Below are 26622 nucleotides of genomic sequence, written 5' to 3'. Positions count from 1 at the left end.
TATCAAATAGCAGTTAGTTATGAATGAAATAATAGTTTCTTTCTACCTTGATCTGGTCAGATAAAATTAAGAGTGTCTTTGTTTATGAGATTCATGCTAATAGGCTTTTAAAAAAAATCTAAACATGTCAAACATGTATCTATTTTTATTTTGAATGATTAAAGATACCTTTTTTTAGGTTTTATTTATTTATTCATGAGAAGCATAGAGAGAGAGAGAGAGAGAGAGGCTGAGGAAGAAGCAGGCAACCCCCTTCAGAGCAGGGAGCCCAGTGTAGGGCTTGATCCCAGGACCCTGGGATCAGAACCTGAGCTGAAGGCAGAGTCTTAACCAACTGAGCCACCCAGCCTCCCTGATTAAAGAGACTTCTGTGGTTATAAACTGCTTGTGAATACAATATGCTTTGGTTTCTCAAAATAACAGGTACAAATAAACAAAGATTATATGACTCACACAAGATAATCACATATGTAGCTTTAATCGAAACCAATGTCCCTACTAGAAATTTCTAGGGTGATTATGTAACCATAGGTGTTTATTGTCATATTCTCTAGCTTGAGCAAAACACATTTTAAGTTAATCTCCAATTCAGATACTCTATGAGTATTTAATATTGTGTATGTTTAGTAAAGTTACCAGGTTAAAAATTAATACAACATTAAAAGGTATAATTATGGAATCTAGAGGAGTCTGCTGAAAGCATCCATGATAGTAAGTGAGAAAATAGTTAAATAGGAAAGGAAACACAGGAGTGAGGGAACAGCATGACACAAAGGCAAATTTATTTATTTTACCAGGTTATTAAATTGTTTTTGGAACCCTGAGGGGCATATTGTAGCAACTGGATGGAATCAGTAGGAAACTTAAGGATATGCAGCTAGGGCTACGTTCTGTCAACATCTTATGGCGGCTTCTAAAGGCTGTCTTTCTTATAAGTTTCAATTTGAACATCCTAGCTGGAGAGATACTATTGCCTCTGATGTTTTACTTCTGATCCTTCCTTTATAAACTTGAGTGCTAAATTTATCTTCATGGTTATGTCAGTGCTCTGAAAAAGGACAGATCTTCAGAATGATGGAAATGTGAAAGATATGTGTTTTCTACAGCAATGTACAGTAATTCCCCATCTGTTCCTGAACTTAATTTGTGCTCTGTCACTCAGGATCAACTTCTGTACCCAGCTCATCACTGATAAGCTGTGTAACCTCAGTCAAATTCCTGACCTTATACATGCCTCCCCATCCTTAAGTAAAATATGAGGCCCCTTATTTTATTATATCCTGTTATTTGAGGATCTGGATCAATATATTTTAAAGTTTTAGCACAATGCCTGCCACATGGTAAATGTCATAGTAATGTGCTATCATTATTATCACTGTTACTATTTTTATTTTATTTCAGGCTTTTCTCCAAGCACAATCATGTTGTTAGCAGAAGGAAATCAGAGTACTGGAGCCACATTCACCCTCCTGGGCTTCTCAGAATACCCACACCTCCAGATTCCCTTGTTCCTGGTTTTCCTGACCATCTACACAGTGACTGTGGTGGGAAACCTGGGCATGATCATGACCATTAGGGTCAGTCCCCAACTCCACACACCCATGTACTTTTTCCTCAGCCACTTGTCCTTCGTGGATTTCTGTTATTCCACCACAGTCACACCGAAACTGTTGGAGATCTTGGTGGTGGAAGACAGAACCATCTCCTTCATAGGCTGCATCATGCAGTTCTTCTTGGCTTGCGTATGTGCAGTGGCAGAAACGTTCATGTTGGCCGTAATGGCCTATGACCGATTCGTGGCCATTTGTGACCCTCTTCTCTACACGGTTGTTATGTCCCCAAAGCTGTGTGTATCCTTAGTGGCAGGGCCGTACATATGGGGTCTAGTCTCTTCCCTGACCCTCACCTACTTTCTCCTGACATTATCCTTCTGTGGGTCTAACATCATAAATAACTTTGTTTGTGAGCATTCTGTCATTGTCTCTGTCTCCTGCTCTGACCCTTACATCAACCAAATGCTTTGTTTTGTCATCGCCATATTCAATGAGGTGAGCAGCCTGGTCATCATCCTCACGACTTATATTTTCATTTTTGTCACGGTCATAAAAATGTCTTCTTCTGGTGGGCGCCGAAAAGCCTTCTCCACTTGTGCCTCCCACCTGACCGCCATCACCATCTTCCATGGGACCATCCTGTTCCTTTATTGTGTACCCAACTCCCAAAACTCATGGCTCATAGTAAAAGTAGGTTCTTTGTTTTATACAGTGGTGATTCCCATGCTGAACCCTCTGATCTATAGCCTCCGAAACAAAGATGTGAAGGAGAGTGTAAGGAAGTTAGTGAATCACTCAATACGATTTTGTCAAAGTTTCTTATTCCCAAAAGAGCTTTGATTTATTATATTGAGAACTGGCCAATGTTTCTAGTAGAGATGATGGACTCAAGTTATTTAGTCAATTGGCTGGATTTTTAAATCTTTTGTTGTAATAAACCATTTATTTGATTATTTTATTTCTACTCACCCCAAAGTTTGGTAAAAGAGCTATGAATCATATGCAAACTAACATAGTATTGCAGATTGAATAGTGCCCCCCACCCCCAAATATCCATGTCCATCCAAGAAGCACAGAACGTGACCTTATTTGAAGATAGAATATTTGTGGATGTAATTAAGATAAGGATTGAGATGAGATCATGCTGGATTAGGTCAGGCCCTAAATCCAACAAGTGTGTCCATATAAGAGACAGAAAAAAGGACACACAGGGAAGGCTATGTGAAGCTTAGTGTTTTGTTACTACCAACCAGATGGCTCTAGGAGGGTGTAAAGAAGGATTTTCCCCTAGCAACATCAGAGGGAGCATGATGCTGCCAGAACCTTGATTTCAGGTTTCTGGTCTCAAGAACTGTGAGGAAATGCCCTTCCACTGTTTTAAGCCACCATATTTGTGGTAATTTACTACAGCTATTCTAAGAAGCTTATTTAACAGTAAATATCAGACCATAACATCCAAGTCTCTTGAATTGCATATTGGCATAGTAAATCGTTTTAAAAACATTCTTCAGTTCTATGTAAGCAATGAAAATTTAAGTGTTATGGAGAAATTCTGAAAAGTTATAAGTAACTAGGAATGAAAATATGGAAGATTAGCAATGACCCTGGAGACGCTTTTTCTAAGATCTGGCCAAATTCTTTGCACCTTCTCTTGTACTTTTATTATAGTATAGGAAATGATGTGAAACATGATGACTTTGATTACCAAATAAAATTATTTTACACAAATTTACAAAAGGATTACCACAGGGACCAAAAACAAAAAAATCAGTTGTTTATCTCACATGTCTCACAATCTAATGTGTTAAAACTGATTTTGTAAATACTATTTACTAATGGAGTGAATATTGTAATACATTTCAAGCATAGTTTGTATAATTCCAATTTTGCTTTTAAAGGTTAATCTTTAGTTAATTACACATTTTACCTGCTGGTGTAGCTTCATCTGCCAGACAAATATGGCATGGTTGCAACTATTTTGACTGAAATGTTCTCTAAAATTGATTATTCTGGGCCACCTGAATAATGGGTGGCCCAGTGGGTTAAGCCTCAGCCTTAAGCTCAGGTCATGATCTCAGGGTCCTGGGATCCAGCCTCCTGTCAGGCTCCCTGCTCAGCGGGGAGTCTGCTTCTCCCTTTCCCTCTCCCTCTCCCTCTGCTCCTCCCTGGCTTGACTCCTGCTCTCTTTTTCTCTTCCTCACTCTTTCAAACAAATAAAATTTTTAAAAAATTAATTATTCATTTGTTGTCTTAACCCACGACTGACTTAGAAAAAAAAATCAAAATGTTCTGTTTCTTTCTTGCTAATCATTATTTGTATCACACAAGGTTCCTAGGATATGCACAGTACAGATATGCAACATTGTTACTATAATTGAATGATAATCACATCTCCAAGAGCAAGTGTGTTTATCTTAATTATGACTTTTTAACTTCTTCTTATGCTGTAGAAGTAACAGAAACCTTTGTCTTACATGTGAAAGTAAACAATTATAAAACATAAAATAAATAAGTATCCTACTTTAAATTTTCCTCAGTTATAAATTAGAGATTCCACATAACTTTACCATATTATTCTGACCAATTACTAATATACTATATTGCATACTTTTCAGATAATGCAACTCAAGGTTTGTTCACTCTGGGAAATGAAGCAACTTTCTGTTTTAATTCTACCAGGGAGGACTGTATGATTCTCTTTCTCCATGTGTGTGCAGTATTGTGTTTATAAAGGATACAAAATATATACACTTCCTCTTCCAAGACCTTTATGACAAAGTAACCATTATCAATCATTGCCCTTCAGAACTAACTGATTTATTACATATGCTGTGGTACATTGGCTTGTGAATGGAAAAAGGGTGAATTCTCTTTGGACTTAGGTTGTTTGTGAATAAAAGAGGAAAATACGTGATCAGCAACCATGAAGAGAAAGGGAGAAAAAAATGTTAGTTTATTCATTTATCTATTTTTAGTTTAGTGGAATATCTTGGCAAATCACCAGAATTCCCATTAAACCAAAAGTATCAAAACCAGTGATTTTCAAACTTTATTATTCATCTGAGGGTGATATCAAGTGCTGATTTGGATGCAGTGGGCATGTGAGGGGCCCAAGATTCTCCATTTCTAATAGACATCCAAGTGATGTTAGTGATCCTAGACATTTGACCCGACTCTGGGTAGCAAGACTTTAACCAACAGATTTTATTTTAAATGAAATAAACTCATGTCTATGTGTGGAGTCCATAGAGAGCCTATAGAATGAACTTGTTTCTCTTTCCTTCCATTGGCAACAATTTGAATAATTATTAAAATCATTTTGATCATGTTAAATAAAATATTTTAATTATGAACTTTTAATAACTGCACAAACTTTATAACAAGCACAATTTTGTAAATATATGAAACACTTAAATAAAGTTTTCGTCATTCTTGTGCTCCTAATATACTCTCCTTTTAAAATTCCTCTGAATCATTCAAATCTTTGCAGACAAATTTCCTGCAAGAGTGAGCCAGGTGAAGAACAGTAGGAAAGGAAGTCAGAGAGACAGGAAACATGATCGAGCAGAGTTTTGTAGTACATTTTAAGAGCTTTGGCTTTTATTTTGAGTGAAATGGGGAAACACCACAGCGGTTTACAAGAGTGATTTGGTCTAACTAAAATTTTAAAAGAAAAACTTTGGCTGATGTTGAGAACAAGCTGTGAGATGAGAGAAAGGGTAGAAAAGGCAGAATTTGTTTAGGGTTCTGTTTAGTGGACGAAAGGTGAGGGAATCTACTGTTCTCTCTTGTGTCATAAACCACATGTCATTCTCTCTCTCTAGAAGGAGAGATATTCTTAAGCAGGCTCCATGCCCTAGCATGTGGGGCTTGATCTTACGACCCTGGGATCATAACCTGAGCTGAAATCAACATGCCCCTGAAGGCAGGATTCTTCTGCCAGTCACACTTTGGCTCGTCATGTGGCTGCAATCACTTGAAAGCTCTGCTGGGGCTTAAAACTGTAAACGAAATCACTCTTTTGTTGGGTGACTCGGTGCTGACCTGGCTGGAGTATCTGTTTCTCATCTGCTCGTAGGTTACACTGGCTTCCTTATATGATGATCTCAGTACAGCGTGTAAAGACTGGAAGTGGAAACTGTAAGGCATCTCCATGCCTCTACTCCAGAATCTACTTGCCATCATTCCCACTGCATTTTTTATTTGATTATTATTATTATTTTATTATTTTTGGAGGGGGTTAAAGAAGTCACAATTCCAGCTTCATGGATCCATCACTGTGTTCCCTAGTAGAAACATTACTCCTCTAAACTACTGAGGCTCATGGTTTCTTACTGGAAACAGAGGTTTAGCAGATGGATCATTAAGGATAATACATAGACGAGCCACCTCCATTTCCACCCTGGACCCACCAGTTTGGGTCCCACAAATTATTGGAGAAATAGCAATGTTTTCTGGCTTCAGATTTAATGCACATAACACATTTTGGAGGTGATTCTTCTATCCCTATAAAGTATTGACAACAAAGCTAACCCATAATCAAGTGTAAAAAAACTATTCCAATATTCCAGGCATACTTTTTGAATTTCTAAATGTTAAATGAATTTTCCTTCAATGCTGTTTTTCAGGAACACCCCAGGGCAGGACTATAGAGCTACAATGGTGTGTGTGTGTGTGTGTGTGTGTGTGTGTGTGTGTGTGTGCATGTGTGCATGTGTGTGTGTGTGTGTGTGTGTGTGTGGTGCCAGCATGCTGTGTAGAATCATCTGAAAATAAGGCCCAGCATTTTCTTCCATATTTGGGTTGTCATAGGGAATGCGTCATGAGGCTACAAGCTCAAGCTTTGAAGGAGAAAGCAATACAACAGGGGTATGGACTGTAGGTATCTGGATCACTTGCTCCTGTATTCACTTCTGTCTTCAGGAACAGGAATGCTGTTATGTTATGAGTTGGTGAGTCAGACAACATCTAGTTTGTGATGATAGGTGTGGATTGCATGGTAATTTGGTAGACTATTGTCAGATCACTCAGTCTCTATCAGGCTCCACGAACAAACCAAAAGCTCTTTTTAAGAAAGTGAATAGTTATCTGCAAAGGGAGTCAATGCTTTGCTTTAAAATCCCAAAAGTCTGATTTGTAATTCACTATAAAGTCTCATCCAAAATTCTACATAATTTGTTATTTGCAAATATATGACAATTACATATGCTGGGTCATATGGCCCAAATAGTACAGCAGCTAGCACGGAGGACTGGACTTACTAGAATTTTCTCTTGATCTGGGATGCACTCAAAATGGACAGACTTTTGGGTAGCTTTGTAGATGGGTTTTTGTAACTTGCCTAAAATTAGTATATGTGCCCTGCAAAATCGAGGAGCCCACTGAATTGGTGCAGATGAGGCAATATTAGGAAAATAATGCCTCACCTTAGTTTTATTCATCCAGAGGGCATTTTAATTACCTGCCACCAAAGCCTGGTAGTCAATTTGAAGCTGCAATTTTCCCATGTAATTTTGAGGAAATTTTAATCATTAAGAATTGTAAATGACACCTGGCTTTTGCCTTAATTACCTGTTTTGATGCTTGTGAGGAATGAGTTTCTTGTGATTCTCCAGAGTTTGAGCCCCTAGGGTGAAAGTATTTGATATAACAGCCTCAGTGGCCCAGTCATACTCAGCTTACAGAGAAACAGGGGGGTGGTGACCTGTTTCTCTGTAGTAGGTAAGTTTATTCAAGTTTTCTATGAACTGTGGGATTATTATTTTCCTGATATGGTAACTAGGGTCTTCTTTTATTTTACTTTTCATGTTAAATCACAGTAAATGCTATCCAATTGTGAACACAACAATATTAAAGAAAGGTTAATCCTCATGGAAATATTCAGCTTTAAGTCAATTTCCAACCCTTTTACAAAGAATAGAATGAATTTACCAGCTGGAAATGGATATTTATTCACATCCTCTTTAAATGCACCTGAAATTGGCATTTAAACTTTCACAAATGAGTTGGTTTTAAGAGATTCCTACCTGATAAACCTTGGGAACCATAGACTTATCTACATAATGTCTGGGCTCTAAGGGAAACTAAGCCTTCGGGTGTAAACCTAATAAACCTCTGTTCAGAAATCAAAAGGAAGCATTGTCCTTCTGAACCCCTCAGGAGCTAATCCATTCAACGGGAGAAGTAGCCTTTACTAAACAAAAGGTGTTAAAATGAGATTGCAATGCTGTTTTCCTAGATTTCTCTAACATTTTGCTTTGACCTTAGAATAGAAACATATCTTCTTAGTAAGTTTATTGATTTGTGTATACAGGCAAGTTATCGTAGCAATGTAAGTTCTGGGGCAACCATTGCACGTTTTTTAAGACACTTTCCCTAGTTGGGGCGCCTGGGTGGCTCAGTGGGTTAAAGCCTCTGCCTTCGGCTCAGGTCATGATCCCAGGGTCCTAGGATAGAGCCCCGCATGGGGCTCTCTGTTCCGCGGGGAGCCTCCTCTCTCTCTGCCTGCCTCTCTGCCTAGTTGTGATTTCTCTCTGTCAAATAAACAAAATAAAATATATATATATAAAGACACTTTCACTAGTTTATGCATTTATGTGCGAACATTTACTATCAGTTACATACATGTTACCCCACTAGCTAATGTGCGAATGTACATACTGTAATACGGTAATTATTTCTTTTTTTTAAGATTTTATTTATTTACTTATTTGGGAGAGAGTGAGAGGAAGAGAGAGAGAAGGAGCAGGAAGAGGGGCAAAGCGGGAGGGAGAAGCAGGATCCCCACTGAGCAGGGAAACCAATGTGGGACTTAATCTTAGGACCCTGAGACCATGCCTGAGCTGAAAGAAGAAGAAACTTAACTGACTGAGCCACCCAGGCACCCCTGGTAATTATTTCCTAAGGAAACACAAAGTGCAGTAGAAATTCAGAGACATTTCAGAGATTCAGCTCAGAGACCCAGTTATATTCGTAGGAGATCTGCATGAGGCATGTTCTGTATGGAAGAAACTAAGACTGATAACTCTAGCTTCATTCTCTCTCTCTCCCCCTATTTGTGTGTGTGTGTGTGTGTGTGTGTGTGTGTACATACATGCACACGTGTGTGTTTGTATGTACCATAAAGCATCATGTATTTTTGTCACTAACTCCACAAAATTTCTCTTTGACAGAAACAACCTCTTCCTGTACCCTGGCCCCCTCACCTCCTTTCGAGGGCACTGTGGTGATGGCGGTAAGAAATCTGAGTGTGGAGACAACCTTTGCCCTCCTGGGTTTCACCGATTACCCAGAGCTTCAGATTCCTCTTTTCCTCGTGTTTCTGATTATGTACATTATCACTGTGGTAGGAAATCTTGGGATGATAGTAATCATCAAGATTAACCCCAAATTTCACACGCCCATGTATTTTTTCCTCAGCCACCTTTCTTTGGTTGATTTTTGTTACTCTTCTATCGTGACTCCCAAGCTGCTTGAGAACCTGGTCATGGCGGATAAAAGCATCTACTACTTTAGCTGCATGTTGCAATACTTCCTGTCCTGCACCGCTGTGGTGACCGAATCCTTCCTGCTGGCAGTGATGGCCTATGACCGCTTCGTGGCCATCTGTAACCCTCTGCTGTATACAGTGGTCATGTCCCAGCGGCTCTGTGCCCTGCTGGTGTCTGGCTCATATCTCTGGGGTATGTTTGGTCCCTTGGTACTCCTCTGCTATGCTCTCCAGCTCAACTTTTCTGGACAAAACATAATCAACCACTTTTTCTGTGAATATACTGCTCTCCTTGCTGCCTCGAGCTCTGACGTACTCATTCCCCATCTGCTGCTCTTTGGCTTTGCCACTTTCAATGAGGTGAGCACACTACTGATCATTCTCACTTCGTACATTTTTATTTTTGTGACTGTACTTAATATCCGCTCTGTCAGCGGGCGTCGCAAAGCCTTCTCCACCTGTGCCTCCCACCTGACCGCCATCACTATCTTCCACGGGACCATCCTTTCCCTCTACTGTGTGCCCAACTCCAAGAACTCCAGGCACACTGTCAAAGTGGCCTCTGTATTTTACACAGTGGTCAACCCTATGCTGAATCCTCTGATCTATAGCCTGAGGAATAAAGATGTGAAGGATGCCCTCTGGAAATTAATAGACACAAAAGTCCCATTCCACTGAACTAATCTCAACAGAAGTTTTTAATCCCAATGAACAATGGGAACAGAGGCTTGTAAAACCTTTAGCATATATTTGCATGAGGTTTTTTTAAATGACTTTAATGTTACTATATTGTGAATTGGTAAGCTCAAATCCCCTGAAGATGTAAGGTAATTCTGGATTTTGATTCAGAAAGCCTCTATCTCTTCAAATTGCCTAAAAGCAAACACATAAAATATTGCAAAGCCCCAAGAGATGATTCTGTGTGGGGAATAAAGGTACTGAAGGATCATGTTAACTTGCCACAGAAAACGCCTTTCTGATTTGTTACTACAAATGAAGACTAGTTACTTGCTTCTTTTTTTTTTTAATTAACATATAATGTATTGTTTGCTTCAAGGGTACAGATCTGTGAATCATCAGTCTTACACAATTCACAGCACTCACCATAGCATATACCCTCCCCAATGTCCATAACTCAGTCACCCTATCCATCTCCCTGCCAAGCAACCCTCAGTTTGTTTCTCGAGATTAAGAGTCTCTTATGATTTTTCTCCCATCCCGGTCCCATCTTGTTTCATTTTTTCCCTCTATCCCTACAACTCCTGCCTTCCTCTCAAGTTCCTTATATCAGAGAGATCATAGTTACTTGCCTTTAAATTTGTGTGTGTGTAGTCACTAAAACACTGTCTTTTTTGGGAGATGCAGATGGATATGCTGTGTGATAAAAAGAGAAAGTGCTGGGGGCGCCTGGGTGGCTCAGTGGGTTAAAGCTTCTGCCTTTGGCTCAGGTCATGATCCCAGGGTCCTGGGATCAAGCCCCACATTGGGCTCTCTGCTCAGCAGGGAGCCTGCTTCCTCCTCTCTCTCCCTGCCTGCTCTCTGACTAGTTGCAATCTCTGTCTATCAAATAAATAAATAAAATCTTAAAAAAAAAAAAAGGAGAGGGTGCTGATTCTTTTCTGACACCTTAATTCTTTGGGCTTTATGAATTCTATGAATGGATGGTCTTACACTTCAAAGAGTTTGTGTTGAGAAGTACACAGGGCAAGGACAATATCTGTTGTGTAAATAATGACACAAAGTTTCAAGAAACTAGTCTAGAAATGGCTGAAATGATTGATCTATGATTAAAAGGTCTCAACTCTGTTGACTATAAATCTAGTGTCCTTTCATGGTATTATCAAGTCTATTAGTCTGAGAGGTCACAAATCTCCTAGATTGTCTGGGACAATCTCTAGAGTCATTTCAATATTCTTCCATTATGCTTGGATAGGATTACTCAGAAGGCTGTATTCTCAGTATTATCAGGTCTGGAAATCTCTACAAGCATTATCTAGTCTAGTTGATATGTATTAGGCCTGGAATGAAGGCAATATATGTTCTATTTGGGAATACTGAAGAATCATATTTCAAAGTTTCTGTTCTAATGTTTATATGAATGACTAAAGAAGAACTAATATCTGTAACAAATACATTAGAAATTAAATTAAATGGTAATAGGAAGGCTAAATTTAAAGTCATTATTATTAAAAGCAGTGTCATATTGGGACAAATAGAGAACCATATGAAGAAAAAAGATAAAACTAGATCTCTTCCTTATTTCCCACACCAAAAGAGAGTTCTAAAAGCAAGTTCAAAACTTGGATTACATGGGGCGCCTGGGTGGCTCAGTGGATTAAGCCGCTGCCTTCGGCTCAGGTCATGATCTCAGGGTCCTGGGATCCAGCCCCGCATCAGGCTCTCTGCTCCACAGGGAGCCTGCTTCCTCCTCTCTCTCTGCCTGCCTCTCTGCCTGCTTGTGATCTCTCTCTCCGTCAAATAAATAAATAAAATCTTAAAAAAAAAAAAAAAAACTTGGATTACATGAATATACAAAACTTCTTGGCAAAACAACATAAAGGAAATTAAAATGACAAAACTGAGAAAAAGTCACTACTTATACCACATATAGTGGAGAAGAAAATGACAGTTTTATAGGAAAGTTGACATGAAATATAATTAAGTAGTCTATATAAAAGGAATAAAAAATACCCTTTAAATATTTGAGGATTTTTTTTAGCCTCAAGCTAATAGAAATACAAAGGAAATCTGCCCTGAGGTATCACTTCTCACCTAATAGAAGGGCAGAAATCCTACTAAAGTTTAATGATATATCATGTAAGTGAATCTGCAGGGAAATAGACATTTTATACATTGGGGTCAGGAAAATCACACATTCACATAATAGGAGCTACAAGCAACCTTACATACACACTCATCCTCTTCCAACATTGATGGTCCTAGGAATCATTCCCAAAAACAGAGTAGCAGATAAACTGTAAATAATATACTCACTAGCATTATTTATAATAACAACATACTGGATGCAATCCAGCATAAAGTTGGCCAAGTAACCTATGTGTCACAATAAAAAGTATCTGGTCATGAAAATGGAAAGAGGAACGTTTATATTTATTGCTGTGAAGGACATTTTCCATGTTCTCCAGTTCATTTTCTTAAAGGAATAAAGACAGGACATAGAAAACTTTTTCTAGAAGAGGGAAAGGAAACAAAATTAATAAAGATAGGAAGAGGTGAAAGGAAACTTTGAGGAATGTACTTTGTAGCTTTTTATTTTTATTTTTTTAAAGATTTTATTTATTTATTTGACAGACAGAGATCACAAGTAGGCAGAGAGGCAGGCAGAGAGCAGAAGGGAAGCAGGCTCCCCGCTGAGCAGAGAGCTGGACACAGGGCGGTGGGGGGTGGGGGGCTCATGACCACAGCTGAAGGCAGAGGTTTTTTACCCACTGAGCCACCCAGGCACCCCTACTTTGTAGCTTTGACTTAGGGGAAATTAGATATTGGACATGTCTTAAAAGACATATATTTAGGTCAAAAGGTAAAAATAAATATTTAAAATTTGAAAACCGGTAACAACAAATCTGTTTATAATATCAGAAACATGATCAAACAGTGTAAAACATTTTTTCTAAAGGACAGCACTTTGAGTATACCTTCCCACTATATACGATGTTTATTTTAGTATATATAAGTAACTGTTAAAACAGCATTGAAACAAAAGTTATCAGCATGACGGAAAATTACAGCTCTAAAGTATGAAAAGGTAAGTAAAAAAAAAAAAAAACCTTTTCATCTTAATTTGAATTAGAAATCTAGAGAGAAACTACTTTTTAATTTTAATTTTAATTAATTAATTTATTTTTGCTCTTCTAAATAATACCACCAATAATGACAACTCAGTAGCAATGAGTGTCCTCATTCCCCAAATTTCTCTGAAAGGAAATATTTGCTTTCTAAACAGAACTAGGTTTTGTTGTTGGTGGTGGTGTTTTTTTTGTTTGTTTATTTGTTTAGACAAATAGCTGATCTGAAGTCTGAGGCAGAGAATTAACATTGAGCAACTTGATTTTCCAGAAAGCAAGAGTAGTATTAACAGCTAGTTGAATAATTTCAAAGAGACATAAGAGACTATTTGAAATGGCTCCAACTAGCTTATAGTTGACATGCAAATAAATATTGACTGCAATTAATTTAAAGCCATAAAATGTGTTTAAGCCTAAAAATTAAAATCTAGATACTTATAAAAAAGTCATTGACTACTATTAAGTGTTGTTGGGGGGTTCAAGGCATTACTCTTAAAACTGGTAAATAGAGAGAGAAACATTTATTCTGTCTTTCCTTTATGAATTGTATTTTGGGGTCACCTAATGGTCTATGAGGGAAAATTCAGAAAGAATGAAAGTAGAAAACAGGATGGAATTAGAAAATCACTGAGCTCTGAATAAAAATTATGGATCAAGGCAATGGCTTTAATAAGTATTAAAATCATTAGGCAAAATGTTGGTGAGAAATGCTAAAATGAAGTAATCTAGCTAACACTACCTGAATTCAGAGATCACACTGAGAATCACTAGGAGTCAGACAATCAGTTAACAGGTGCTTTGAGATTTGATGCAATGAGAGTCATCAGAACCACATATGAAGAATTCTTGCCTTATGGGAACTACAAGAATGACCAGAACTAGTAAGATTTCTGGTGTATCAGTTTTAAAGAGCTGGAGCAGGAACAAGTCAAAAGACCCCAAACAAAGCAGTAAACCAAATGAGGGACATGCAACATTCCACAAATGGTCTAATTTTTGCACAAAATTACCTGAACACACATACATGTAGGTACACCTGTGCACATGTGCCTGAACACACACACAAACACAAACACACACAGAACTGTTGCATAATACATAGAACATAATATTACATAATACACTGTTTTCATAAGAAGGGAACTTATTTATAACAACTAAATGTGTGTGGAATTTTTCAGAATATATTTTTGTGAGGCGCTATTTTGGCATGGGTACATATTTTCACATTTTTGTTTCCTTGATTATTTTCAAAAGACTTAATATTTTTAAGATTTTATTTATTTATTTGTCAGAGAACGAGAAAGAGAGAGCACTCATAAGCAGGGGAGCAGCAGGCAGAGAGAGAAACAGGCTCCCCACTGAGCAGGGAGGCCAGTGCGGGACTCTATCCCAGGACCCTGCGATCATGACCTGAGTCAAAGACAGATGCTTAACGGACTGAGCCACCCAGGCGTCCCAAAGACTTAAAGTTTTAAAATTTCACAGATAAGTCTTTTTAAGGTTTTATTGTCTCAGATTATTTCTGCAGACCTGAAATTACTCAGTGGTTTTTTTTTTTTTTTTAATGAAAATGTACTACAGAACTACTCAACAAGTGTCATCTGATTGATACTTTATTGTTCTAAGAAATACCAACATAGTGGCATAAATAGGGCTTTAAAGGACACCCACAGATATACCCAAGTAGGTTTCCTTCTTTTTCATTCTGCCATAAATAATGTCACTCTGAAATAACCAAGTTATAATTTTGCAAACAGGTTTAGACTGCAGAGAACATCGCCTCAACTGCAGAATTATTGAATACATAGTAAAACTGAGTGTACATTTTTTCAAGTTTTTATTTGAATTCCACTTCCATACAGTGAAATTTAAGTTTAAGGTATAGAATTTAGTGATTCTACATTCAAATAGACTATGCAGTGCTCATTGCAAGTGCATTCATGAACACCCATCACTTATTTATCACCCCTCCCAGTAACCCTCCATTTGTTCTCTATAGTTAAGAGTCTGCTTCCTGGTTTGCTTCTTTTACCCCAAAACTGCATTCCTCTTTTTGTTTCTTAAATTCCACATGTGAATGAAATCATATGGTATTTCTCTTTCTCTGGCTGACTTATTTTGCTGAGCATAATACCCTCTAGCTTTCTCCATGTCAGATATTGGTAAGGATGCAGAGAAAAAGGAACCCTCTTACACTTGATGGGAATACAAACTGGTGCAGTCACTCTGGAAAACAGTATGCAGGTTCCTCAAAAAGTTAAAAAAGAACTACCCTATGATCCAGTGATGACACTACTAGGTATTTATCCAAAGGATACAAAAACATTGTTTTGAAGGCATGTATGCACCCCGATATGTATAGCAGCATTATCAACAATAGCCAAATTATGGAGAGAGCCTAAATGTGCATTGATTGAAGGGATGAAGAAGATGTGGTATATACATAACTCTATGGTCAACTAAACTTCAGCAAAGCAGGAAAGAATATCCAATGGAGAAAGGACAGTCTCTTCAATAATAAGTGGTTTTGGGGAAAATGGACAGCCACATGCAGAAGAATGAAGCTGGACCACTTTCTTATAACATACCCAAAAATAAATTCAAAATGGATGAAAGATCTAAATGTGTGCCAGGAATCCATCAAAATCCTAGAGGAGAACACAAGCAGCAAACTCTGACCACAGTCACAGCAACTTCTTAGTAGACCCATAGCTGGAGGCAAGGGAAACAAAAGCTAAAATAAACTATGGAGACTTCATCGAGATAGATCTGCACAGCCAAGGACACAATCAAGAAAACTAGAAGGCAGCCTATGGAATGGGAGCAGATAGTTGCAAATGACATGTCTGACAAAGGATTAGTATCAAAAATCTACAAAGAACTTATCAAACTCAATATCCATAAAACAATTTAGTTAAGAAATAACCAGAAGGCATGAGTAGAAATTTTTTCAAAGAAGAATATACAGATGGTTAACAGACACATGAAAAAGTGCTCCACATCACTCATCATCAAGGAAATACAAATCAAAACCATGATGAGATAGCACCTCATACCTGTCAGAATGGCTAAAATCAACAATACAAGAAACAACAGATGTTGGTAAGGATGCAGAGAAAGAGGAACCCTCCTAAACTGTTGGTGGGAATGTAAACTGGTGAGGCCACTCTGGAAAACACTATGGAGGTTCCTCAAAAAGTTAAAAGTAGAACTATTCTATGATCCAGCAACTGCACTACTGCATATTTATCTAAAGGGCACAAAAATATAGATCCAAAGCAGTACATGAACCCCAATGCTTATAGAAGCATTGTCAAAAATAACCAAATTATGAAAGGAGTCCAAATGTCCATTAAATGACGAATGGATAAAGAAGAGGTAGCATATATATACAATGTAATATTATTCAGTCATTAAAAAAAATGAAATCTTGCCATTTGCATTGACATGGATGGAGCTAGAGTGTATTATGTTAAGGAAAATAAGTCAATCAGAGAAAGACAAATGCCATATGATTTCACTCATACATGGAGTTTAAGAAACAAAACATTTGAACATGTGGGAAGGAAAAAAAAAAAGAGGGAAGCAAACCATAAGACACTCTTAATGATAGAGAACAAACTGGGGGTTGATGGAGGGCGGTAGGTGGGGAATGGGCCAAATGGGTGTTGGGTATTACAGAGAGCACCTGTTATGATGAGCATTGGGCGTTACATGAAAGTGATGAATGCTAAATTCTATTCCTGAAATCAGTATTACACTATATGCACACTATGTGTTAACTAACTAGATTTTAAATGGAAAATTTGGGGGAAAAAAGAAGAGTTATATCTATACAAAATTTTACCTTGCAGTACATGATCTTGAAAATTTCAAGATTTTTGTTATAATAAACCTGACTAGAGATAGGAAGTTCAGTGGAATGAACATTTGTTTAGGTTTGTTTATGTTTTGCTTTATTTTGACAGCACAGTTTCAATAATTACTTCTGAAACATTCTTACTGTGAACTCTCCTCTCTGCAGTGAAATTCCTCATAGTTCTGGTAGTTTGGCTCTATTTCCAGTTCCTTTGGAAAGTCATATTTATTATTCAATAAAAATTCATGGTACACTGACTTTATGTTGGTCATTCACCTAGGAGCTTGGAATATATTAGTGAGTAAAGCAAAGAACGGTCTCTGCTTTCCCGGAAATTTTATCTTAGTAGGAGAAAACAAGCAATATACAATAAAAAGAAATAAATAAGGGTTAAAATATATTTGAACTGCGTGAAGTACTTTAAACACTCAATTAGGTAATGGAGTAGGTCTTGCAGGAAAATATTAAGTTCCTGGAAGATTTCACTGAAAAGATACATTTTAAAAAAACTTAAGGGAAAGCATTTCAGCATACAGGAAACATGAGTAGAAAGGACCATAGAGAAGGAGTGGGTAATATTAAAACAACAACAACAACAAAAAGCAAGGGACAAAAGCAAGAAGGTCAGACTAGCTGCAGGAAGCAGAGGTGGGAAAAAGCAATAGAAGAGGACAAGATTTCAAAGGGACTACATCATTTTTCTCAACTTGATACTTAACTTTGTAAATATTTCTGCTTTAATTCTCAATGAATTGTAAAGACCTAAAACATAAATCTTCACACTTACCTAACAGGTTAGAAAGAATGGTAGGAAGAGGGTTATGCCCAGCATATAGTTGTCAGTCAGTATTTGGTAAAGATGATTTTTATAATTCCATAATATTGATAATTGCAAGATGGTATGGGAGTAATCAGAGGTTGAGGAAGTGATATCAAAATATAAATTTTGGGGGCACCTGGCAGACTTTGTCAGTTAAAAACATCTGCCTTCGACTCAGGTCATGATCTCAGGATCCTGGGATTGAGCCCCATGTCGGACTCTCAGCTCTTTGGGAAGTCTGCTTCTTCCTCTCACTCTCCGTCTGTGCTTTCCCGCTCTCTCTCTCACACACATAAATAAAAAAAATCTTTAAAAAATAAATAAAATATAAATTTTTACCTGAAATGTTCCCAGTGATTCTCCAGGTTTTTAAGAATTACATCAGAGAGAGGTGATTAATTTTAATTGTGGATTTCATGACCTCAAGAGAATGAGCAAGACATAATCCCTAGAGTTCATATCCCAAAGGCTGTGCTATAGATATAAGCATATATCCATCAGTCCCAACCAGGAGAGGCCCGACATGTGCCATCAGCAGGTTTGTTTTAAGATTCCAGAGACAGGTTGATATTAACTTCAGGGTAGGGTATCTATAAAACAACACGGGAGGTGGAAATGTACCCTTTAGATCTGGACAGTTCTTGAGAAATATTTAGTCACTGCAAGAGTAACATATCTATACATGCAAGGAAGAGAAAGTGCATTTATTCACACAGTTTTGTGTTAGAGGGGCTCGCTCAGATGAACGAGGAGTACCTGTGGTGGGAGAATAGAAGAAATGTGAAAACTGGGGATGTGCATTGTCTTGTTTCTATAATTTACTAAATAAATATGCAAGGTAGAATAGAGAAGATTTAAATAAAATGAAAATAGCAGAGTTGGAACAGACTCTATTGTGAAAAAAAAACTGAAAGGGACCAGCTTTAATTAAGTTTATAAAACAGGAAACACATGTGTCTAAGCAAAAATTACAACAAAATGGGGGAAAGACAGGTAAGAAGATTACAGCTCTTATGTTTCTTAGATTCAGTGATACAGGATATTTTTGCCAACAATTTAATAATAGCATTTGGGATACAAGGGCCATCACATTAAATGAAACATTGGTTTACAATAACTTCTTAAATGTTTTAGATGAATTAAATAGTATTGCAGGGAGCACTGGATGTGATGCACAAACAATGAATCTTGGAACACTGAAAAAATAAAATAAAACTTTAAAAAATAAAATTTAAAAAGATATTGTGTTAAGCAAAAAAAATGTGATAATTAGAATGTCTGGCTTCATGATAGATTGTCTTTTGAGGTTGTCTTTAATATTCAGATATAGGAGTGTAGGGATAGAGAAGGTCATTGAGTTCTTGGTCTCCAATACGATTTTTTTTTAAAGATTTTATTTATTTATTTGACAGAGAGAGATCACAAGTAGGCAGAGAGGCAGGCAGAGAGAGTGAGAGGGAAGCAAGCTCCCTGCCGAGCAGAGAGCCCGATGTGGGACTCGATCCCAGGACCCTGAGATCATGACCTGAGCCGAAGGCAGCAGCTTAAACCACTGAGCCACCCAGGCGCCCCACCAATATGATCTTTATTGATGATCTTTATTGATCTTTATTGATGGGCATCTAAAAGTATTTCTTGGGTTGTGGGACCAGAAGTAACCTTACCAGAGAGATGATTAAGAGTTTCCTGATATGGGGCACCTGGGTGGCTCAGTCAGTTAAGAATCTAACTGTTGATTTTGGCTCAGATTATGATCTCATTGTCTTGGAATCGAGCCCTGCTTCAGACTCTCCACTCAGCATGGAGTCTGCTTCTCCCTCTTCCTTTGCTCCTCCCGTCCACTGCCTCTCACATAAATAAATAAAATCTTTAAAAAAAAGAAAGAGTTTCCTGGTATGGTAGGATTTCAGAGGTTTTGAGCACCAACTGGAGAAATACGATTTTTCTTTTGTATTATTATTTTCTCCTAAAATGTCCTCAAAATGTATTATCTCAAGCTTTTAAATTTGCCTCCTTCACAGATAATATTGGGACAGAATGAATATCCTCCATGTCTTGAAGGGAGAGGAGAGGTGAGGAGAGAGGGACAGAGAGAGAATCCTAGGCAAGGAAAGTTTCTAAGTCTGTCTCTACTACACTTAGTTATTTCTGGGAAAGAATATATTCCAAAATCCCATTCTCATTTCATCTTTTTAAAAAAAAAATTTAAAGATTTTGTTTATTTATTTGACAGACAGAGAACACAAGTATGCAGAGAGAGAGAGAGAGAGGAGGAAGCAGGCTCCCTGCTGAGCAGACAGCTAGATGCCGGGACTCCATGCCAGGATGCTGGGATCATGACCTGAGCCAAAGGCAGAGGCTTTAACCCACTGAGCCACCTAGGTGCCCCCTCATTTTATCTTGCTGCTGCTTTCTAGTGTAGCTCTGTTGTCCGAATACTGTCAGCAGACTCTCTCCCATAGATTCAAAGACTCTGGTTTGTCATAATTACTGGTATGATCATTAATAAAGGACATATCTTAGTATCTAGATCTAGAACACCACTCAGAGTCTGATGTGGAGGAATGGGCACATGGCTAGGGTTCCAATCAGGGCTCTAGTCACAGATTTGGAGACTGATCCTTATTTACATGTCTTTGGAAAAGTCAAGGTTTCTCCAGCTTCTGTTTTGTCATCTCTAGAATAAGGAAGTAGACATTATTATATTTATCATCTATTCTAATTTTATTATTCATCAAGCAATGCAGAAGGATTGACAAGAGCCCAGCAGTTGAGAGGATTACTCTGAAAAAACTAATTAAAATTTATTTTGGATATCTGATTTACTGAGTCAAAAAGAAAAAAGATTAAAGTGTTATATGAAATGAAAAATAAAGGCACAGATATAAAGGGTTAGGAGTGTTTATTCTTATCTTTTTTAAAGATAAGATATTTATGTATATATATAAAATCATCATGAGCTGATATAGACATCTCAGCTCCTTCCACAGTTTGACTATTGTGGACATTGATGCTATGAACATTGGGGTACATATGTCCCTTCCTTTCACTACCTGATGTAAGGTGGTATCTCACTGTGGTTTTGATTTGTATTTTCATGGTGGCAAGTGGTGTGGAGCATTTTTTCATGTGTCTGATAGCCGCCATTTGTGTATCTTCTTTGGAGAAGTGTCTGTTCATGTCTTCTGCCCATTTCTTGTCTGGATTATTTGCGGGGGGGTGTTGAGTTTGAGAAGTTTTTTATAGATCTTGGATACCAGCCTTTTAGGTATTATGCCATTTGCAAATATCTTCTCCAATTCTGTAGGTTCCCTTTTAGTTTTGTTGACTGTTTCCTTTGCTGTGCAGAAGCTTTTTATATTGATGAAGGCCCAATCATTTATCTTTGTTTTTGTTTCCCTTGCCTTTGGAGACATGTCTTGCAAGAAGTTCCTGCGGTCAAGGTCAAAGAGGGTGTTTATTCCTCATGTCACAGTATGAACCTATGACAAAAAATTAATTTGTTCAGAAATTTTTCATTTTTGTTCTGTTTTTAGGACCAGCAGAATCAATCATCATATTATGATAGCCATCCCGTTTATGAATTTATAATGTTCAAGGACAGCTAAATGTGCTATAGGAAGATTTGATTTAAAATAACCATAAATCCCTTTATCTTATATTCTTCTTTGTAAATATTAAACATTAGAGTTGAGAACTTACAGATTTTTAAGTCAGTAATTGTATAGCTTTTTTACTTAAAGAAAATTTTAAAATCTTAGACATTGTGAGCACCTCAGTGGCTCAGTGGGTTAAGCCTCTGCCTTCGGTTCAGGTCATAATCTCCGGGTCCTGGGATTGAGCCCCGCATGGGACTCTCTGCTCAGCGGGGAGCCTGCTTCCTCCTCTCTCTCTGCCTGCTTCTCTGCCTACTTGTGATCTCTCTCTCTCTCTCTGTCAAATAAATAAATAAAATCTTAAAAAAAATAAAATCTTAGACATTTAGCATACCTTGCATAATAAACACATAGCATAGAGAAACTGTGAAAAGATATTTTGCTTCCTTTTCTACTCTTGCTAAGGGATAGCTAAGCAAACTTCTCATATCCTCACTCTCCTTAATAATTTTGTTTTCAGGACCAATTCAGATTCTGACAAGCAGAAACCATCATGTTACTGTCAGAGAGAAATAAAAGTGGGGCTACATTCACCCTCCTGGGCTTCTCAGATTATCCAGAGCTGCAAGTCCCCCTCTTCTTGATTTTTCTGACCATCTATAGCATCACTGTTGTAGGGAATATTGGGATGATAGTTATAATCAAGATTAACCCCAAACTGCACACCCCCATGTACTTCTTTCTCAGCCACCTCTCATTTGTGGATTTCTGCTACTCCTCCATCATTGCGCCCAAGGCCCTGGAAAACCTGACTGTAGAAGACAGAACCATTTCATTTCCAGAATGTGTAGTACAATTCTTTTTCTTTTGTACCTTTGTGGTAACTGAATCTTTTTTATTAGCTGTGATGGCCTATGATCGCTTTGTGGCCATTTGCAACCCTCTGCTCTACACAGTTGCCATGACTGGGAAACTCTGTGCCATGCTGGTGGTCGGATCATACACATGGGGAGTAGTGTGTTCCTTGATACTCACATGCTCTGCTATCAAATTATCTTTTCAGGGTTTCAACACAATCAATCACTTCTTCTGTGAGTTCTCTGCATTTCTCTCCGTGTCTTGCTCTGATACTTATATCAACCAGCTGCTGCTTTTCATTTTTGCCACCTTCAATGAGGTCAGCACACTGCTCATCATTCTCTTGTCTTACGTATTCATCATTGTCACCATTCTCAAGATGCGTTCGGCCAGTGGTCGCCGCAAAGCCTTCTCCACCTGTGCCTCCCACCTGACTGCCATCACCATCTTCCACGGGACCATCCTCTTCCTCTACTGTGTGCCCAACTCCAAGAATTCCAGACACACAGTCAAAGTGGCATCGGTGTTTTACACCGTGGTGATCCCCATGTTGAATCCCCTGATCTACAGTCTGAGAAATAAGGATGTCAAGGGTACAGTCAGCAAGTTAATGGGCACTAAAGTCTTTTCTTTTTGAGCATATTATTTTAGTAGCATTTATCCCTGAGATGTAAATACAGTGTGCCAATATGAAGGTTGATTGTAAAGGTAACTTTAAAATTAATGAAGAGTTAATGGACAATGGGAAAGACATGGATTTTAATTCAAAGAGACTACCCTTGTCTCTTGCTCACTGGAAAAAAAAAAAAAAAAACCTCTCATCTTTGGTTTTTAATCTACAAAACTGTAACATAATCTAGCTCTTAATCTGAGTGTGAAGACCAGAAAATAATATAGATATCATGTGGACTACTTTGTATGATCTCAGTAAACATACATTGAATTCCCCTTTCTTATACGTGCATTACACTTGGCTCTCAATAAACATGTGAATTTATCTCATAAAAGTACGAGTAGCAGTTAAAATGAGACACAGTCTCCATGTTTAAGGACTGCAAAATCCAGTGTTGACAGTAAGGCAGTGAAGAAGGAGGCCACAGTGTTTGAAAGAAAGAAGAGTTCAAGTCCATTTCGGGGTTTTAGGGTAATGCCTTCAAAAAATAGCTATTGTTTGAACTTCACTTTGGATGCCAGGGTGGACAGAGTTTTAGGAGACAACAGGGTATGAGTGGTAGGTGGAAAAGACACCCAGAAAAATACCTCAAACTCAGAGAATTATCAGATGAATCCATCTTAGGAAAATGCATGTACGATAATGAAAATTTGAAAACTGATTATCTGAAACTAATTACATCCGTGGAGTTCTTGAAATGTGTGATTATATGCAAGAATACAAACACAGGCAGTGGTTTGTACCCCGTTTGTTTAGGAGGCATTCTACAGCCAGTAAAGGAGCAGAGCTGAGGGAAATCCTTGAGCCAATCCTGTTTAATGGCATCTGGCATCCAGCAGGGAGATGCTGTCCCAGCACGGTCAGAAGCTCTGCTCTTCTTCACATGGTCGTATCGGTGACACAGATCAAAAAACAACATATGGCCTCATTTCATCTGTGATTTTTGGGTGTGACTTTGGGCAAGTTAAAACAGTCTGGGCCTCAGTCACCTTATTATAAATGTGCATAACTGTACTGATCTCACTTATTTTTATAAACAAAATGTGTTAATAGTTGTATTCAGCACCTAAGACATAGAAAGTGTTCAGTGTATGTGAGCATTTATTACTATTGTCTGTAAAGGAGTCTCGTTACTCCCACCCATTTCTGGTATTTGGCAGAATTCTGGTATGTCTTCAGACCCCATGCCTTCCAAGAAAGAGCTTGAGCACAGCACAGGCAAAGTTTATAAGGTTTACTCATATATCTCACAACTATAGAATGATGCCCAGTTCTCAGGGCAATGCTTGGATCCAACATGCATTTCTCTGCAATTTATCATGAACTCTGCAAGGAACCTTATTTAATTGTAATATGTACCAAGGTGGGATAGCCTGTCTCCTTGTTTATACTTCATAGAGGTCATTAGTTGTTTGAGTTTCCGGATAGTATGGTTTTCTTGATATCTCATTTATGTGCTACAGATATCAGTAATTACTTTGGCGAGCTTAAGGAACATGAGTCCCAGAGATACATACACACGAAAGCATAAACCTTTCCAAGATAGCATCTTCAGAAAGGGAGGAAGCAATACTTAGACACAGGTTAGTTGCACTCCACTAACTGATATATTCTGGAAGCTGGAAGATTTTTCTCTCTCTCTTTTTTTTCTCATAAAATAAGTTATTATAGCCATATATATGAGAACAAGGAACTGTAGAGGAGGACACTACTATTAAACATATTTTTTAAATCCTGTGTTTGACAGTGGACTCTGAGGAACTGACTGAGGGTTTTGGAGGGGAGGGGATGGGAGGTTGGGGGAGCCTGATGGTGGGTATTGTGGAGGGCACGGATTGCATGGGGCACTGGGTATACTGCATAAACAATGAATTCTGGAACACTAAGAAGAAATTAAATAAATAAATAAAAATTAAAGTAAACCTGTGTTTTGCTCTTTCTTAATTAGAGAGTATTTTAAGAAATGCCATGTTTGGATTATTCCCTTATGAAAACATTTTGTTCTTTGTGTATTGAGAAACAGTCTCAATGGAGAATGGAAACAGTCTAATCTGCACGACCAAATCCCTTGTAACCGGTGCTGGTATAAGAGGGAAAAGGGTATAGCGAAGTAGGGAAGAATGCTTGCCCCCTCCCTTTCTTTTTCCCCTCGCTCGCACTGACTCCATCCATGGAACCTGGCAAAGACCGCTGGAGATACCCCCCACATTCACGCTGATGCTAAGAACTGCAGGAAGTGGTCCTCCGGACTGTTTGTGGAGGGACACAGAAGTAGGGACCACCTCCGAAGCAGAAAGGAAAAGAATTATTTTATTCTTGGGCACCGCACTTATAAATGTCCTTCCACAGCAGGTGTCCTAGCCTTGGAACTATGGACCTTTTGAGCTACATACTATTTTTGTGTTTGCAGGTGTTCTTGGTATGTGTGTGAAGGGAGGCGGGGTTTGGGGCTACCTCCTGCATCTTAGCATGTCCAGCAGCAAGCCTGGTCTCTAGCCACTAGATGTCACTAGCACTCCTTTCTATTGTCAAAACCGATAATGTCTTCAGAGAGCCACATGTCCCAGAGGGATCAAAATCGCTGCTGGTGAAGAGGCACTTCTCTATAAATAGTAATCAACAGCCTGATTTTTCACCTTTAGTCTTGAAAACGAGCAAGGTTTTCAAAATTATATGCTACGTTGAACTGAGAAAGACAACTGACTTCTGTTGGCTATTGAAGAGAGAAAACCATATTATCAGAATAATTATTTGTTTTCAAACTGGGATTTCTTAAGGCACATATGCTTTACCTCTTTGAAATCATTTGACAATCAAACAAAAAAAGAGGAAATGCCTGACCTCATTGAATTTTAGTGTAGACTCTGTTTGCTCCAGGAATAATCAATGTGTCTCCATGTCATGAATTAAGGCAAGTTTCTACATTTTTTTCCCCAAATGATTAGAATAAAATATTTAGGTTTCATGAATTTCATGAGCATTAAATACTCAAAGCAACTTATGTATGCATGCATATAATATTTTATCTGTGCCATCTGGCTTACTGTTTTTTAACTTGCCATTTTATCATAGTTATTTGTCAGGTCATTAAATATTCTTCAAAAATATCCCCTTAATAGCTGCATAGTTTTGCATAATATATAGGTACCATAGCTTTGACCATTTCCCTCTTGTTTGACACTTTCTTTCTGAGTTTTACTATGACAAATAATGTTGCAATGCACCACCAAACATTTAATACTTTTATGGTACATCTCTGATTAGTTCTTCAAATAGATTTAAAGCAGTGAACGTATTTGTCAGAGGCCACTATAAGGCTTCAGAGTCATAGTTATAAGAAGTTTGAATCCAGGGCCAATTCCCTGAACAATGGCTGGCATTGAATAGCATAATTGACAAAATCACTATGTTAATTTTACAGAAAAATGCCAGTAAGGACCATAAAAACTACTTCTCCATCTAAAACATAGTGATAAAAAATGAACAGCTGTGAATTAACAATCTTAAATACATAGACTTTTCATCATTTCCATGGAAAGCAGAGAAGAATTCTGTGTATTTTAAAAAATTATTTCCTGAGATCTCAATATTCCCAGTACTCATTAAACATTCTGCCAGAAAAGAGGGATTTGAGTTTCATAAAACAATATGGCTAATTAAATAATGTTTGATGTCTTTCCAATGATTCAGTTTCAAGCTCTGAATTGTGTAGGCCTCATTTAAGGAGTCATATAAACTGTTCGGGGATGTGAATGTTTTTGTGTGATCTGTGAATTAAACCGGTGTCTTGTGCAATTTTGCCACAATGCCTGCAAATTTCCTAAATTTGTCCTATTTCTTCACTGAAAACATTAGCTATCATACTTGTCATCATATATTTTTAGGAGACAGTCAAAAGTTGAACTTGGAATCATTTAATGCAGAGTAACTATTAATATTTTCTCCAACCTCAATAAAGTGGAAAC

At 37.9% G+C, this 26622-nt stretch overlaps 3 protein-coding genes across 3 annotated transcripts; all 3 read left to right on the top strand.

Annotated features, from left to right (window-relative positions):
• Positions 1–1421: 1421 nt before the first annotated feature.
• On the top strand, positions 1422–2393 carry LOC123948606 (olfactory receptor 5D13-like). Its single transcript, XM_046015809.1, has one exon. It carries the CDS (start codon positions 1422–1424, stop codon positions 2391–2393), a length of 972 nt encoding a protein of 323 aa, XP_045871765.1.
• A 3975-nt stretch (positions 2394–6368) lies between these two features.
• On the top strand, positions 6369–9720 carry LOC123948605 (olfactory receptor 5D14). Its single transcript, XM_046015808.1, has 2 exons — positions 6369–6435; positions 8726–9720. The coding sequence occupies exons 1-2, from the start codon at positions 6369–6371 to the stop codon at positions 9718–9720; spliced, it is 1062 nt and encodes a 353-aa protein (XP_045871764.1).
• Positions 9721–21679: 11959 nt separating this feature from the next.
• On the top strand, positions 21680–22621 carry LOC123949222 (olfactory receptor 5D18). Its single transcript, XM_046016579.1, has one exon. It carries the CDS (start codon positions 21680–21682, stop codon positions 22619–22621), a length of 942 nt encoding a protein of 313 aa, XP_045872535.1.
• The last annotated feature ends 4001 nt before the right edge of the window (positions 22622–26622 follow it).

The sequence above is a fragment of the Meles meles genome, chromosome 8 (assembly GCF_922984935.1).
Source record: "Meles meles chromosome 8, mMelMel3.1 paternal haplotype, whole genome shotgun sequence".
NCBI lineage: Eukaryota > Metazoa > Chordata > Mammalia > Carnivora > Mustelidae > Meles > Meles meles.
The sequence above is the reverse complement of the archived record's forward strand: the minus strand, read 5'-3'. Positions and strand labels throughout refer to the sequence as shown.